We start from the raw sequence: 15,356 nt of genomic DNA, 5'->3' as shown, positions 1-15,356 counted from the left end.
CCAACGAGATTGCTGGAAAGCGCCGTCCTCTTTAATCCTGTGTTATTTTACGGCTCGCCCGCTAGGTGGCAGTGTTCACAGAACCTCAGGTCATTTCTTGGGGCTGTGACCTGCTTCCCTCCACTCGTTAACCACCTGTGACGGCAAATAGGAAATCTCAAACATTTATCAAGCAGATTTTCACTGGAAAAGCAGCTATTTCTATCACGTTTAAGAAGGCGAGGATGGAGGAATTTTCTGGTGAAGAGGTACTGAATATGTTACCAACTATTTCGTTCGTCTCTTGAGTATGAAATCCAGAATGTAGATAGCTAGCTAACTGGCTGGCACAACAACGCCTGTTAGCTAGCCGAGTTATCTTCTTAGCTAGCCAAATGGCCATACAATTACAGTGGAAAAGACAACTAGCTAGATACGGTTTAAAGTTTAAACTACCTAGACGATCTCTGCGTTACAGCATTTACCCAACTACCTTGATATTACTGCGTTTTAGTCCTAGAGATTTGACCATTCTAACTGCAGTGAAAGGTGTGATGAGTTGAAGAGATGCCAGTGTAAGTCTGACACATCATTGTTTCTTAGGGCTCTTTCAACTCTGAAGAGGCCAGTAACTCCGTGAAAGAGGTAACAACTAACGTTATCTATTGATTCAGCATCAATACGTTTGAATAACCAAATGGGAATATGGATATTTAAGATGGATTCTGAAATATAGATTTAGATAGCTATTACTAAGTGTAAATTGACAGTGAGGTATCATGTGAAACAGTATCCAGTCTCGCAGTCTGTTTGTCCTCTGGTTACTCAAGACAAACACTCATATCCCCACTATAGACGTGACTCTGAATACAGCACTGTTCACATCAGGTCCCATGCTCCCCACATGCCTAAAGGGGCCAGCCTTCTCAGATGTGTGTCTGTGTCCAAACTGTCTGTCTTGCAGTGTATTCAGAGTATCATTGGAGAAGAGAGCTACAGACAGGACACTGTGAACCAGTGGACAGCCAAGATTGTGGAGCAAGCCCTCACCCTGCTGGTCAAACAGACTAAGTCATACAAGTACATTGGTATGGCTGCCTTCATCTCCTATTGAACACAGACGTGTTAATGTTACTGTAAATCCAGCATGCAAACTTATTGTATGGTGCCAATGGTGAAAAATATGTGAAAAAAGCACAATTGCTTACTGATATTTTGTTAACGATGATCATAATTTGACCCCTGCCTGTTCCTCTCTCTACAGTTAGCTGTGCTGTCATGCAGAAGAGTGGTGCTGGTCTCCACACAGCTAACTCCTGCTACTGGGACACTGTTACTGATGGTAAGATAACATCCACCACTGCTCAGTTCAAAGGGTTTCCTAGTTACAAAATCTTACACCAGATAATGATATTTAACCAAAGATTTTTGGTATCTATTACTGGGAGTTACAGGTTAAGTACTGTTTGGTAGCACAGAGAATTTTTGAACGACCTTAAGTTGGCAATACTTCATTCTTGATTCAGCCAAACATGTATATTATGAAATGTCCAGTGGCAGGTGGTTTACTCCATGAAGTAATCGTCAATGTGTATGTCGCCATCTTGTCTATCTCAAATCTTCTTTCATTCAACAAAATAGGTGTCATCATGACATGTGGCACTTTGGGGTGGGAACCACATGTCTCTTCACTAAACCAGTCCTCCCCAGCTGCCTAGGAAACACTGCTTATCAAACTGACTCATGCACTGTCTGTTCCTTTCTCTCAGGGAGCTGCACAGTGAAATGGGAGAACCGCACTATGTACTGTGTGGTCAGTGTGTTTGCTGTGGCCTTAACCCCCTAGACCAGGACCAACCCTGATACTGCTTATAGAAGGTGCAATGCTTCACCCATCCTGCAGGGGGGTAATCAGTAGCTCACTGTACATTCTATGCTGAATGGGACAAGCAGCGATACGGCTATGGATGTGGTAAAGGGGTCAATGGAACTCGACCAAAACAATGGAAATGCGTGTAGGAAAGATCCCGACTCTCCTAATTGCCCTCCAGAAAAATGTGGTTATTTGTATATTTGACAAGACATGATCATGTCATCAAGAGTCACATTTTTAATGTCACATGCACAAGTACAGTGAAATGCCTTTATTGCAAACTCAAAACCCAACAATGCAATAATCAAAAACCATGTAATACTAGAAGAAAAATGGACTGACGACCACCACTGATTTCTGTATGCTAGCTATGCTACCAGCTTATAGGAATGGGAGTTAGCATTTAGCGGTCACTTCTTCTAAACCTGAAAAGGGACAACTTCTAAATGTTATGCAGTGAAAACAGCCAAATATATCCAAATCAAACTTTAGTAACCACATTGTGGGCCCGTTACAATACATCAATCATGATGGATTTGACAAATATCTACTTTGTTAGATCAGATTTGTTGAATGTGTGCCAATCCTGCGTCCTTCAATCCCCACGGTCTGCGTTCCATTGACCTATTTAATGCATCTATTGAAATGCTCTGGATGGGCTGAAATGCTGTCTACCCTGAAGACACTTTATTCATTGACTTTAAATGCATCAGTTGAAATCTTCCTATTATGACAGCTTGTCTTCAAAGCTGCTACCTTACGATACCAATGTTCAAACTATAATGTTGGCTTTACTTATGAATAAATAATCATTTTGGTGGGTGCTTATATTTGTCCTGTTGTCCCAATTCCTTGATATAGGGTGAGGAAAAGCAGTGTCTTTATTATGTACATTATTTTACATCACAGATCAGATGAACTTGCTTTTAGGAAATGCTATGTAAACCGATCACAGAATATTGTATACAGACACAATTTCAAGTTGCAATCATTGTTTAAACAAATGAAGAATAAAATAACAAGTTCCATAGAAATAGTAATATGCCTGCAATTTTGTGGGGTGGAAGGTGCCATCAATAGACTGTAGGACCCATAGCTGAATGTCATTAAACGTTTAAATGAAACCTTTTTATGATGTCCGTGTATAACTTATCAAGCAGCACAAATACAACACCATGCAGAACAACTCTAGCCAAGCGTTATCACAATACTTTATGCAGTCTAGTTGATCAGCCACACGCTGCAAGACTTTTCCTCACCATCACTTTAGGTTTATTTGACTGTGACCTCAGTAAAAAGAGACACTGAACTCCCACACGTACACGCATAGGACTGACATGTCTCAGTGTGCTCACTGGTCGCTGAAATGTATCACTCACTTGGCCAGCCTACAGAAACTCTCAGCTGCTATTGAGTCCAGCAGGAGAAGCTGCAGCTGGGATAACTAGAATATCACATCCCAAACAGCTGCTATTGAGTCCAGCAGGAGAAGCTGCAGCTGGGATAACTAGAATATCACATCCCAAACAGCTGCTATTGAGTCCAGCAGGAGAAGTTGCAGCTGGGATAACTAGAATATCACATCCCAAACAGCTGCTATTGAGTCCCGCAGGAGAAGTTGCAGCTGGGATAACTAGAATATCACATCCCAAACAGCTGCTATTGAGTCCAGCAGGAGAAGTTGCAGCTGGGATAACTAGAATATCACATCCCAGACAGCTGCTATTGAGTCCAGCAGGAGAAGTTGCAGCTGGGATAACTAGAATATCACATCCCAAACAGCTTTTTGTTGCTGCTCATTTTCATTTTAGACAAACGTTTGCTGTACCTACACACTGAAGAAAGCTGCAAAGGCAAAATGTCTGGTAGACTCCCTGGTGCAGTGAAAAGAAAATCTTATTTTAAATGAAGTAAGCTTTATGCATATTATTTTGCTTATACAAACTTGTAAATACAACACCAGAAACAGGAGGAAGTGGAACTAGAGAGTTTTGACACTAGAGTTTCTGTGTTTGCATGTTGTATTGCAGAACAAGAATAACGTTCTAGCCTCTGGTAAATGCGGGTAGGTTTGGTAATTTCTCCACAGATTTGTGCAAGAAACCCATTGTGAAATGTCACTGAGGAGGGGTGTGGAAGGTCATGATCATTAGAACAGTGAAGTTTACTTCCATTTTTGTTGCTATGATCTGATAAACTTGTGTGAGATAAGGGCACTTAAGTTTTTTTTTAAACGTGATTCACCCAAAGAATCCATATAAAATCCATTGATTGTTTATGTTGGGGATAACAACACAGTTTAGGAATGTGAAACGGCTTACAAGCCAGAGGATACTCTGGGTCTGGGCAATATTGAAAGCTAACTTTGATAAAGTAGGAATAATTGGTACTCTTGGAGGGGTGTTGGGGTCTCAGAAGTTTTCCTTGTTGAAGATGAACTTGACACCAGCCTCGGAGTGAGACAGGCACTGCTTCTCCAAGACGTCAGCCAGCTGGGTGGGACCGCACAGGAACACTCCTACTTTTTTCCTGGACACACACACATTAATTACGAATAGTCCACAAGTTGTGAACTATACATGTAACACATTTTACAATCTAAGTACATCTAACTCATGTGTCTCTGGAATATGCCATTTCTGTTGGCTGTAATTTGGATTAGAAGAGGCTGAAAGGCACTCACTCTGGATGCTTTGTCCCAATAGTAGTAAACTCATTGTCCCAGTTAGGTTTCCCATACAGAGTCTTCTGCTTCAGCCCTGTGATAGGGTCATTCTCTGCCTCATGGTGAACTCTGAAGTGAGCAGCCTTTTGTAAAAATAAAAAATACAACTTTTTGAGATTCATTTTGTGATTATGCATTGTCCCACTCATCTATGGGCAATAGTTATTCAGTTTGAGACAACGCAGATTTTTTAGCTTTCATCCTTGTACATACAACATAAATATGTGTGTGTTAGTGCTGTGTGTACATCGGTGTGTCTTCTGAGTTTAAGAAAATGTTAGTTCTCTTCAGTATTACTCTGAAAAGCAGGGGCACACCTTTTCTGGGGACGGGGCGAGGACCACATTCTGAAATTAGATTTTTGTCCACACAGTTTTATCATTGGAATGTGATACAAAATGTGGCGAAGGTGTGCTTTAGGACCATGCGGACATCTCCGAGCGGTCAGGTAGGCTGGAGTGTTTGGAGTGTTTTTTCCGACTGGATATATATACATTTTTTAAAGATGTCCCCCCCGCTTCTAAAACCAAAGTTGCGCCCCTGCTGAAAAGTGTGGTGTGCTGACCTCGGTCTCTTTCCAGCGGGTCAGGTAGATGTTGTAGCTGAGGAAGTCCACCATGCCTTTCTCTGTCATCTGTCCCTCCAGAGACTGCAGCAGGTCAGCAAACCACTCAAACGCCTGGGTCTCAGGACACAGCCAATAGAAGTAGATCTGGTATCGAGGAGATAGAAGAAAGATTGTCCGTTTCACATATTGGACAAAACAAAGCTCTGACGAAGGCCTTGAGGCCGCAGCGTGAAGCTTAATAAAGAGCAGTGATACTATCAAGAGCAGTGATACTATCAAGAGCAGTGATACTATCAAGAGCAGTGTGCGGGTTTCTCCTTTTTCCTCATCTTATTCAACTGTTACTGTGCACCTGCAACAAAGATAGCTCAGATGTGCGAGTACCTTTTGAATTTTGAATTACAAATTGGACATATAACAAGAAGTAAAGAGCAGCCTAAAAGAACAATGTCAACGTCGAAAATAAGTTAACATTGCACTCATAGCAGTGAGATTTTCCCTCACTTGATGAAATGAAATAGAAAAGCAAATCACAATGCAATGAAGAACATTTTAGTTGAAACATTGGTGGAATGAAATGGGGAAGTACCCTACACTGCAATTTAGAAAGACAATAAACCAGACAGACAGAGCCCCTCTCTCACCTTCTTGGTGAAGACGTTCTGGTTCTCCTGGATGTGTTTATACCACACTGACTTGAGGACGGAGGCGAAGGGGGTGACCCCGATGCCAGCACCCACCAGCATGACCACCTCATAGCCGAACACGTCCTCACTGGCCGTACCAAACGGGCCATCTATCGCCATTCTGCATCCAGGGAGAGAGTTACAGTCATATAACAGTTTAATAGTCTTCTAATTACATTTATATGGTAAAAACATGACAGGATCTAATATACTGGATACTTTCTGGTTAAACACTTACACAATGTTGCGATTATTGAAATGTACTACTGCTGTAAACCACGTTTCCTCTCTTGTGGCACTTCCCCTCACCGTTATTTCACAGTACAAAGAAAACACTACTAACCCCATGGTCACATTCTAAATGACAGCCCACTAAATACACTATGATGTCAAGTAGGGACATGAAGTGCAGAAATAGCAGGACAAAGAAAACACTACTAACCCCATGGTCACGTTCTAAATGACAGCCCACTAAATACACTATGATGTCAAGTAGGGACATGAAGTGCAGAAATAGCAGGACAAAGAAAACACTACTAACCCCATGGTCACGTTCTAAATGACAGCCCACTAAATACACTATGATGTCAAGTAGGGACATGAAGTGCAGAAATAGCAGTACAAAAACCTCATTGACATTCAACCTAATGGATATTTAACCGAAGATTAGTTAAGGGGATGGGGTCGTAGAAAATGTTAGCTCTGCATTCAAGCACGTACTTGGGCAGTTTCCATGCCTCCTGGGTCTCGTTCTTGTCCCCCCCGCAGGCCTCGTACAGGCCCTGGGTCCAGTCGCCCACGATACGGATGTGGACGCTGAAGTGATCCTCCTCGGGGGCGGAGGTGAGGGTGAAGGGATGCCACTCCAGCTGGGAGACGCAGGGACACTGCATGAAGACGTACTGGCCGACCTCCATGCTGAAGCCCTTCCTCTTCATCTGGAGCTCCAGGGTCTTGGACGGGTGCATCACCACCTGGAGAGGAGAAGGATGGAAGAAAAACAAGATGGAGGACAAAAGAGACAACTAACTGTTGGATGAGTAGACGTGAACTGCATAGCGCATGATTCTGGTTCTTGGCCAGGGTTGCCTTCTAACAAGGACGACTGTCTCAATCACGCTGGCTTTAAATCTAAAAGAAATTGTCCGTTAGAGAACTTGCCTGTTGGGAGTGTACAAGCTGGCTTGAAGGACAGTACTGACCTTGGTGATGACCACCTTCTGTTGGGAGCGGTAGAATCGGACCAGTCTCTCACACACATACAAGATCATAGGCCCCACCACCCACTTCCATGTCTGAAGAGGAAACCGACAGAGAAAATGTTCTTTACAAAAAAGAAGCAGCACACTTAAGTCATGTAAAAAAAAACGAGCTGTCATAGCTCACCATAGGAGGGTTCCCAGCAAACTCTGGCTTAGGGCAGAAGGTCCCGTTCATTCCCCAGGACTCAAACTGATCTGCACACTGCGATGGCTTGTTCTCCAGGAGACTTGTAGCGGTCTGCCCTCGGACAATTCGCCTGTGGCAAACCGTTTTAGAGAGATTTTAAATAAAACGGTAGGGCTTTACCTGCAGGTATAATACTTATATTACTTGTTATAAGCATGTATGAACCCTTTTAATATCTTAAAATGAGGCTAATAATATGTTATGTCTCTGTAGGAAATGTTCAACCACTCAAACGGGGTATTATGGAGAAACAATGAATGTGCACACATTTTTGTGAGTTTTAACTGACTCACCCGAAGCCGTGGAAGACGAGTCCGATGAAGAAGATGATGAAGAGGTGATGGGTGTACCAGAAAACCTCGAAGTATGACCTGCGGATGACCTCCATGGATGATGTAATGATGAGGATGAGGGCCAAGGTGATGACCACGCCCGTTAACCCCGCGATGGTAGTGAACATCACTATGGTTGGGTTCTGACCCAATCAGAGAAGGGGGATTTCAGAGTAATGCAGTCATGTTGTTGCCTCGGAGGGAGTGTGGAGGCTGTGTTTGGGACTATCTGCTCAACCTATTTAGGGAAGTCGGTAATGTTCAGAAATGCTTCCTTCTGACTTAGCAAAATGAACTTGCTTTAATATTACAAAAAGTGGGACATTTGCTGATCCTTTTACGATCTGTTTTATTCATATATTATATTTCTCTGTTCAGAGGAGGCAGCCAATGAGTAAAGAAGGAGTCATAGTGTGTTATGGGCTGAGGAACATAGAAATACATTATCATTCTATTCATTCTATTTCTATGCTGGGGGATTCCTCTCTGTCATAATCTGCTATCAATTGTCAACATTCTGTCCTTGGTCAGAACTGACCTCTTGACATAGCTACATTAAATACAGAATACTCTGTTACACTTTATGCATTCCTAAAGCCTTTATAGCACTACATTAGAACGTGTCCTAGGCAGTCATAAACTTAATGAACACAGTGTCCTAGACAGTTATAAACATAATGAACACAGTGTCCTAGGCAGTCATAGACATAATGAACACAGTGTCCTAGGCAGTCATAGACATAATGAACACAGTGTCCTAGGCAGTTATAAACATAATGAACACAGTGTCCTAGGCAGTCATAGACATAATGAACACAGTGTCCTAGGTAGTCATAGACATAATGAACACAGTGTCCTAGGTAGTCATAGACATAATGAACACAGTGTCCTAGGCAGTCATAGACATAATGAACACAGTGTCCTAGGCAGTCATAGACATAATGAACACAGTGTCCTAGGCAGTTATGAACATAATGAACAATGTGTCCTCGGCAGTCATAGACATAATGAACACAGTGTCCTAGGCAGTCATAGACATAATGAACACAGTGTCCTAGGCAGTTATAAACATAATGAACACAGTGTCCTAGGCAGTTATAGACATAATGAACACAGTGTCCTAGGCAGTTATAGACATAATGAACACAGTGTCCTAGGTAGTCATAAACATAATGAACACAGTGTCCTAGGCAGTCATAGACATAATGAACACAGTGTCCTAGGCAGTCATAGACATAATGAACACAGTGTCCTAGGCAGTTATAAACATAATGAACACAGTGTCCTAGGCAGTTATAAACATAATGAACACAGTGTCCTAGGCAGTTATAAACATAATGAACACAGTGTCCTAGGCAGTTATAGACATAATGAACACAGTGTCCTAGGCAGTTATAGACATAATGAACACAGTGTCCTAGGCAGTTATAAACATAATGAACACAGTGTCCTAGGCAGTTATAGACATAATGAACACAGTGTCCTAGGCAGTTATAAACATAATGAACACAGTGTCCTAGGCAGTTATAAACATAATGAACACAGTGTCCTAGGCAGTTATAAACATAATGAACACAGTGTCCTAGGCAGTTATAAACATAATGAACACAGTGTCCTAGGCAGTTATAAACATAATGAACACAGTGTCCTAGGCAGTTATAAACATAATGAACACAGTGTCCTAGGCAGTTATAAACATAATGAACACAGTGTCCTAGGCAGTTATAGACATAATGAACACAGTGTCCTAGGCAGTTATAGACATAATGAACACAGTGTCCTAGGCAGTTATAGACATAATGAACACAGTGTCCTAGGCAGTTATAGACATAATGAACACAGTGTCCTAGGCAGTCATAGACATAATGAACACAGTGTCCTAGGCAGTCATAGACATAATGAACACAGTGTCCTAGGCAGTCATAGACATAATGAACACAGTGTCCTAGGCAGTCATAGACATAATGAACACAGTGTCCTAGGCAGTCATAGACATAATGAACACAGTGTCCTAGGCAGTTATAAACATAATGAACACAGTGTCCTAGGCAGTTATAGACATAATGAACACAGTGTCCTAGGCAGTTATAGACATAATGAACACAGTGTCCTAGGTAGTCATAAACATAATGAACACAGTGTCCTAGGCAGTTATAGACATAATGAACACAGTGTCCTAGGTAGTCATAAACATAATGAACACAGTGTCCTAGGCAGTCATAGACATAATGAACACAGTGTCCTAGGCAGTCATAGACATAATGAACACAGTGTCCTAGGCAGTTATAAACATAATGAACACAGTGTCCTAGGCAGTTATAAACATAATGAACACAGTGTCCTAGGCAGTTATAAACATAATGAACACAGTGTCCTAGGCAGTTATAAACATAATGAACACAGTGTCCTAGGCAGTTATAAACATAATGAACACAGTGTCCTAGGCAGTTATAGACATAATGAACACAGTGTCCTAGGCAGTTATAGACATAATGAACACAGTGTCCTAGGCAGTTATAGACATAATGAACACAGTGTCCTAGGCAGTTATAGACATAATGAACACAGTGTCCTAGGCAGTCATAGACATAATGAACACAGTGTCCTAGGCAGTCATAGACATAATGAACACAGTGTCCTAGGCAGTCATAGACATAATGAACACAGTGTCCTAGGCAGTCATAGACATAATGAACACAGTGTCCTAGGCAGTCATAGACATAATGAACACAGTGTCCTAGGCAGTTATAAACATAATGAACACAGTGTCCTAGGCAGTTATAGACATAATGAACACAGTGTCCTAGGCAGTTATAGACATAATGAACACAGTGTCCTAGGTAGTCATAAACATAATGAACACAGTGTCCTAGGCAGTTATAGACATAATGAACACAGTGTCCTAGGTAGTCATAAACATAATGAACACAGTGTCCTAGGCAGTCATAGACATAATGAACACAGTGTCCTAGGCAGTCATAGACATAATGAACACAGTGTCCTAGGCAGTTATAAACATAATGAACACAGTGTCCTAGGCAGTTATAAACATAATGAACACAGTGTCCTAGGCAGTTATAAACATAATGAACACAGTGTCCTAGGCAGTTATAGACATAATGAACACAGTGTCCTAGGCAGTTATAAACATAATGAACACAGTGTCCTAGGCAGTTATAGACATAATGAACACAGTGTCCTAGGCAGTTATAAACATAATGAACACAGTGTCCTAGGCAGTTATAGACATAATGAACACAGTGTCCTAGGCAGTTATAAACATAATGAACACAGTGTCCTAGGCAGTTATAGACATAATGAACACAGTGTCCTAGGCAGTTATAGACATAATGAACACAGTGTCCTAGGCAGTTATAGACATAATGAACACAGTGTCCTAGGCAGTCATAGACATAATGAACACAGTGTCCTAGGCAGTCATAGACATAATGAACACAGTGTCCTAGGCAGTCATAGACATAATGAACACAGTGTCCTAGGCAGTCATAGACATAATGAACACAGTGTCCTAGGCAGTCATAGACATAATGAACACAGTGTCCTAGGCAGTCATAGACATAATGAACACAGTGTCCTAGGTAGTCATAGACATAATGAACAATGAAAATCTGTAGCTAATAGAATACTCACGGTCTGGTCAGTCCTGATGGGGTTTAGGTAGGAGGCATTGTCTCCGGTGCCAATCTGGGACAGCACAAAGGGCAGAGAGCTGCTGTTCCTGTACAGCTGGGCTCCCATGAACCACTCAAAGTTAAACAGGTGGGCGATGATGTGGACCGCTAGGCAAGGACAAAGGCAAAGTAAAGATTACAATCTGTACAGAGACATCTGTTTGATGAACAATGAAGATGAATGAAGACGATCAAAGGCAAATGTAAAGCAAACTAAGTGAGTGAGTAGGGTACCTGTGTGAAATGCTATCATGTAAGCTACCAGCTTGTGAAAGGTGATGTTTCTGTCCAGTTGTCGAGCAGCTGTGCGACTGCAACACTGAACGTGTAGGAAAAGTTTGAAAAAACGTGATACAGCTATTATTTATAGATGACTGCCCATACACATTTGGATGAAATAGGGTCGGGGTGTGTCTGTGTTACCTGAATGGAGCCGCGCAGGAAGGACAGAAGGTTCCGGCAGACTGGCAGCAGAATAAGCATACAGTTAAAGTTGAGACAGGCTGCAGGAGCCCTGGCCCAGGAGAGGGCATCCTGAGGGGAGTGATAGTAGGGTTAGATAGAGAGGGAGTGATAGTAGGGTTAGATAGAGAGGGAGTGATAGTAGGGTTAGATAGAGAGGGAGTGATAGTAGGGTTAGATAGAGAGGGAGTGATAGTAGGGTTAGATAGAGAGGGGTAGTTATAGACATAGAACAGGTGGCATAGTAAACATAGATAGGGAGGGAGTGATAGAGGGTAGATAACAGGGAGTGATAGTAGGTTAGATAGAGAGGGAGTGTCCTAGATAGTAGGGTTAGATAGAGAGGGAGTGATAGTAGGGTTAGATAGAGAGGGAGTGATGTAGGGTTAGATAGGGGGAGTGATTAGGGTTATAGAGAGGGGGTTAGATAGATAATGATAGTAGGGTTAGATAGAGAGGGAGTGATAGTAGGGTTAGATAGAGAGTGATCCTAGGGTTAGATAGTGTCCTAGGGGTTAGATAGAGAACAGTGTCCTAGGGTTAGATAGTGAGGGGTTAGATAGAGAGGGAGTGATAGTAGGGTTAGATAGAGAGGAGTGATAGTAGGGTTAGATAGAGGGGTCAGTGATAGTAGGGTTAGATAGAGAGGGAGTGATAGTAGGGTTAGATAGAGAGGGAGTGATAGTAGGGTTAGATAGAGAGGATAGTGGGTTAGATAGAGAGGAGTGATAGGGGTTAGATAGAGAGGGAGTGATAGTAGGGTTAGATAGAGAGGGAGTGATAGTAGGGTTAGATAGAGAGGGAGTGATAGTAGGGTTAGATAGAGAGGGAGTGATAGTAGGGTTAGATAGAAAAAGTGATAGTAGGGTTAGATAGAGAGGGAGTGATAGTAGGGTTAGATAGTGAGTAGGTTAGATAGAGAGGGAGTGATAGTAGGGTTAGATAGAGAGGGAGTGATAGTAGGGTTAGATAGAGAGGGAGTGATAGTAGGGTTAGATAGAGAGGGAGTGATAGTAGGGTTAGATAGAGAGGGAGTGATAGTAGGGTTAGATAGAGAGGGAGTGATAGTAGGGTTAGATAGAGAGGGAGTGATAGTAGGGTTAGATAGAGAGGGAGTGATAGTAGGGTTAGATAGAGAGGGAGTGATAGTAGGGTTAGATAGAGAGGGAGTGATAGTAGGGTTAGATAGAGAGGGAGTGATAGTAGGGTTAGATAGAGAGGGTGATAGTAGGGTTAGATAGTAGTAGGGTTAGATAGAGAGGGAGTGATAGTAGGGTTAGATAGAGAGGGATAGTAGGGTAGATAGAGGGGAGTGATAGATAGAGAGGGAGTGATAGTAGGGTTAGATAGAGAGGGAGTGATAGTAGGGTTAGATAGAGAGGGAGTGATAGTAGGGTTAGATAGAGAGGGAGTGGGAATAATTAGTCGAACAACACCATTTTTTACAGTTTGAATCTGTTTTTTTTTACTTCTGGTTACTGGTTTCAATTGAAAGGGGCCCTCAGGGACGGAGCAGGAGTGAGAGGAGCGTAGAGTAAAGTGCAGACTCAGTTTCACTTCTGATCATTGCTACTTTTAGTTTAGCCACCTGGGCTTCCTGTGAGGAACACGAAGTCAGTCATACACACAGCTGTAACCACAGAGTAAAGATATCACATCACCTCGTGATTCCTCTTTTGTTTCAATCTCTGTCAGACAAGAGGCGTTAGGCATAATATGGACTACATATATTCAATATGAATGACCTACTAACTGTACAATATACATGTAAATATAAAATCAAATAAGGATAAAGGTCTACGTGTTAAATATGTAATACAGCAGACCCTGCTGACAGATGACAACAGTTGACCAGAGGCCAGCACTCCATATTTGGTTCTGGGTTGCCAAGATGTCTAATACACTAAGAGCAGAGTATGAAATCTTAAACTGACCTCCATTTCTTAAATAATTTCTTAAATAGAAAATCTAAGGACTTTGGTTCTCAAACTTACCCCAAGAAGGATCCGTGTGTAGAACCATCTCTCAGTCAGGAAGTTCATGTAGAACTGGACAAACAGGTAAGCGTTGATTCCCAGCCATACCAGCTAAAACAGACCCAATTCACCTGGTTAGATCAGTAGCACATTACACCCCAAAACTGAAATGTGGAATAAATATAGAATTTAATTTGACAGACTTACAATGACAAAGACTGAAAGTCCCTCGTTGGCAGCAAAGTTGCCCATGGTGAAATGATGATTGAGTGTGTGTGTGTGTGTGTGAGAGAGAGAGACAGAGAGAGAGTGAAAAGTGGAAGGGGGACAGTGATGTGCTGAGTTATATAGACTAGAGACCAGGACATGTGGATTCCACCACTACCCCTGTGAGTGAGGGTGCATCTCAATAGTCTAATGCTGCTTCCTCTTTTCTTCTCAACTTCCTCATCTGCACTGATCTGAAAATAAAGCAAAGGTGAAAGCAACATGGTGATTAACTTCATCAGGAATTTGCTTTAACCTGTCCAACTCTATCCAACGACATATGTGCAGACCCACTGGGCACAGACGTCAATTCAACATCTATTCCACTTTGGTTCATTGAAATGACATGGAAACAGTGTTGATTCAACCAGTGTGTGCCTAGTAGGGATGAAGATGAAGGAAAGGAAGAAAGGAAAGGAAGCCACTTCAGTATGAGATGCACCCATACTGCATGCTATTTCATTAGGGAAGTACATGTAGCAACCTCTTTTGTCATCCCAAGGTATTGCACCATGACAGTCTTTTCTTTCTTTATTTGACCATCGGCTGGACCGCTTTCTCTTCCAAAAGGAAGTCATCTCTCCATGGCGACACAGGGACTTTTATGCAGCAGAAGTGAATGATTTCCACAGGAGAAGTGAAATCTCTAATCAACTTGTATGTAGTTTTTCATTTAAAAAAAACAAGTATATATTTAAAGGTCTATGTAATGTATGTAAATATACAAAATATGAAAGACAAACTAAACCTATATCAGATAATGATGTCTAGTCATTATGCTTAACTAGTTTGATTGTATTGCTTTTTCAGTCAGACTAAGTGAAAATATCATGAAATATTAAGTATTCAAAGAAGTAGGCCACAAATGGTGAGACGTTGATCTAACTCAAGCAGACAACAACCCTGTGAGAGCCCCGTATGACCACAAGAGGTCACTATATCACATCAGTATTTCAATGGACTTATCCTACTCTTAGAAGTGCATGTTCTTGATTCATTTGGACAAGACGTTAAAAAGGAATGGTCAAAGTAGACCTAATTCATTTCACCATTTAGAAGTGTTAATAACTGATGCAAAATTAGATCATCCAATGTCTGTGAATTGATACTTCTCTCAGCAAAACCCCTGTAGAATTGTCTACTGCGTGTGTCCTAGTAAAATACTTAATGTGATTCTACAGATTGATGAAAGGGAAATGGAGGACGGACAGAAAATCATTCATCATCTCTCTTTGCCTTTGAAACCTCAATGTAGTTGGAGCCAGTCACTTAACAGACTGTCATTAGACTCATTTACAGTAACCCTACTTCTATGAGCTGTTACCTGACTGTATTCTTATACTAGTC

The 15,356-nt window shown here is 41.7% G+C and overlaps 2 protein-coding genes across 2 annotated transcripts; one reads left to right on the top strand and one right to left on the bottom strand.

Moving 5' to 3' along the window:
* The first annotated feature begins 81 nt into the window (after positions 1–81).
* LOC118376410 (dynein light chain Tctex-type 3-like) lies at positions 82–2,980 on the top strand. The gene is made up of 5 exons (XM_052509126.1): positions 82–248; positions 583–624; positions 944–1,067; positions 1,244–1,321; positions 1,749–2,980. The coding sequence occupies exons 1-5, from the start codon at positions 225–227 to the stop codon at positions 1,823–1,825; spliced, it is 345 nt and encodes a 114-aa protein (XP_052365086.1). The 5' UTR covers positions 82–224; the 3' UTR covers positions 1,826–2,980.
* On the bottom strand, positions 2,070–14,203 carry LOC118376411 (cytochrome b-245 heavy chain). The gene is made up of 13 exons (XM_052509125.1): positions 13,950–14,203; positions 13,761–13,853; positions 11,728–11,838; positions 11,539–11,623; positions 11,264–11,412; positions 7,574–7,755; positions 7,218–7,350; positions 7,034–7,126; positions 6,552–6,805; positions 5,790–5,952; positions 5,143–5,289; positions 4,536–4,660; positions 2,070–4,381 (listed from the first exon to the last, which is right to left on the bottom strand). The coding sequence occupies exons 1-13, from the start codon at positions 13,992–13,994 to the stop codon at positions 4,264–4,266; spliced, it is 1,698 nt and encodes a 565-aa protein (XP_052365085.1). The 5' UTR covers positions 13,995–14,203; the 3' UTR covers positions 2,070–4,263.
* Between the last annotated feature and the right edge of the window lie 1,153 nt (positions 14,204–15,356).

The sequence above is a fragment of the Oncorhynchus keta genome, unplaced genomic scaffold, assembly GCF_023373465.1.
Source record: "Oncorhynchus keta strain PuntledgeMale-10-30-2019 unplaced genomic scaffold, Oket_V2 Un_contig_3981_pilon_pilon, whole genome shotgun sequence".
NCBI lineage: Eukaryota > Metazoa > Chordata > Actinopteri > Salmoniformes > Salmonidae > Oncorhynchus > Oncorhynchus keta.
Note: the sequence above shows the minus strand (reverse complement) of the source record. Positions and strands in the feature narration are given on the sequence as shown.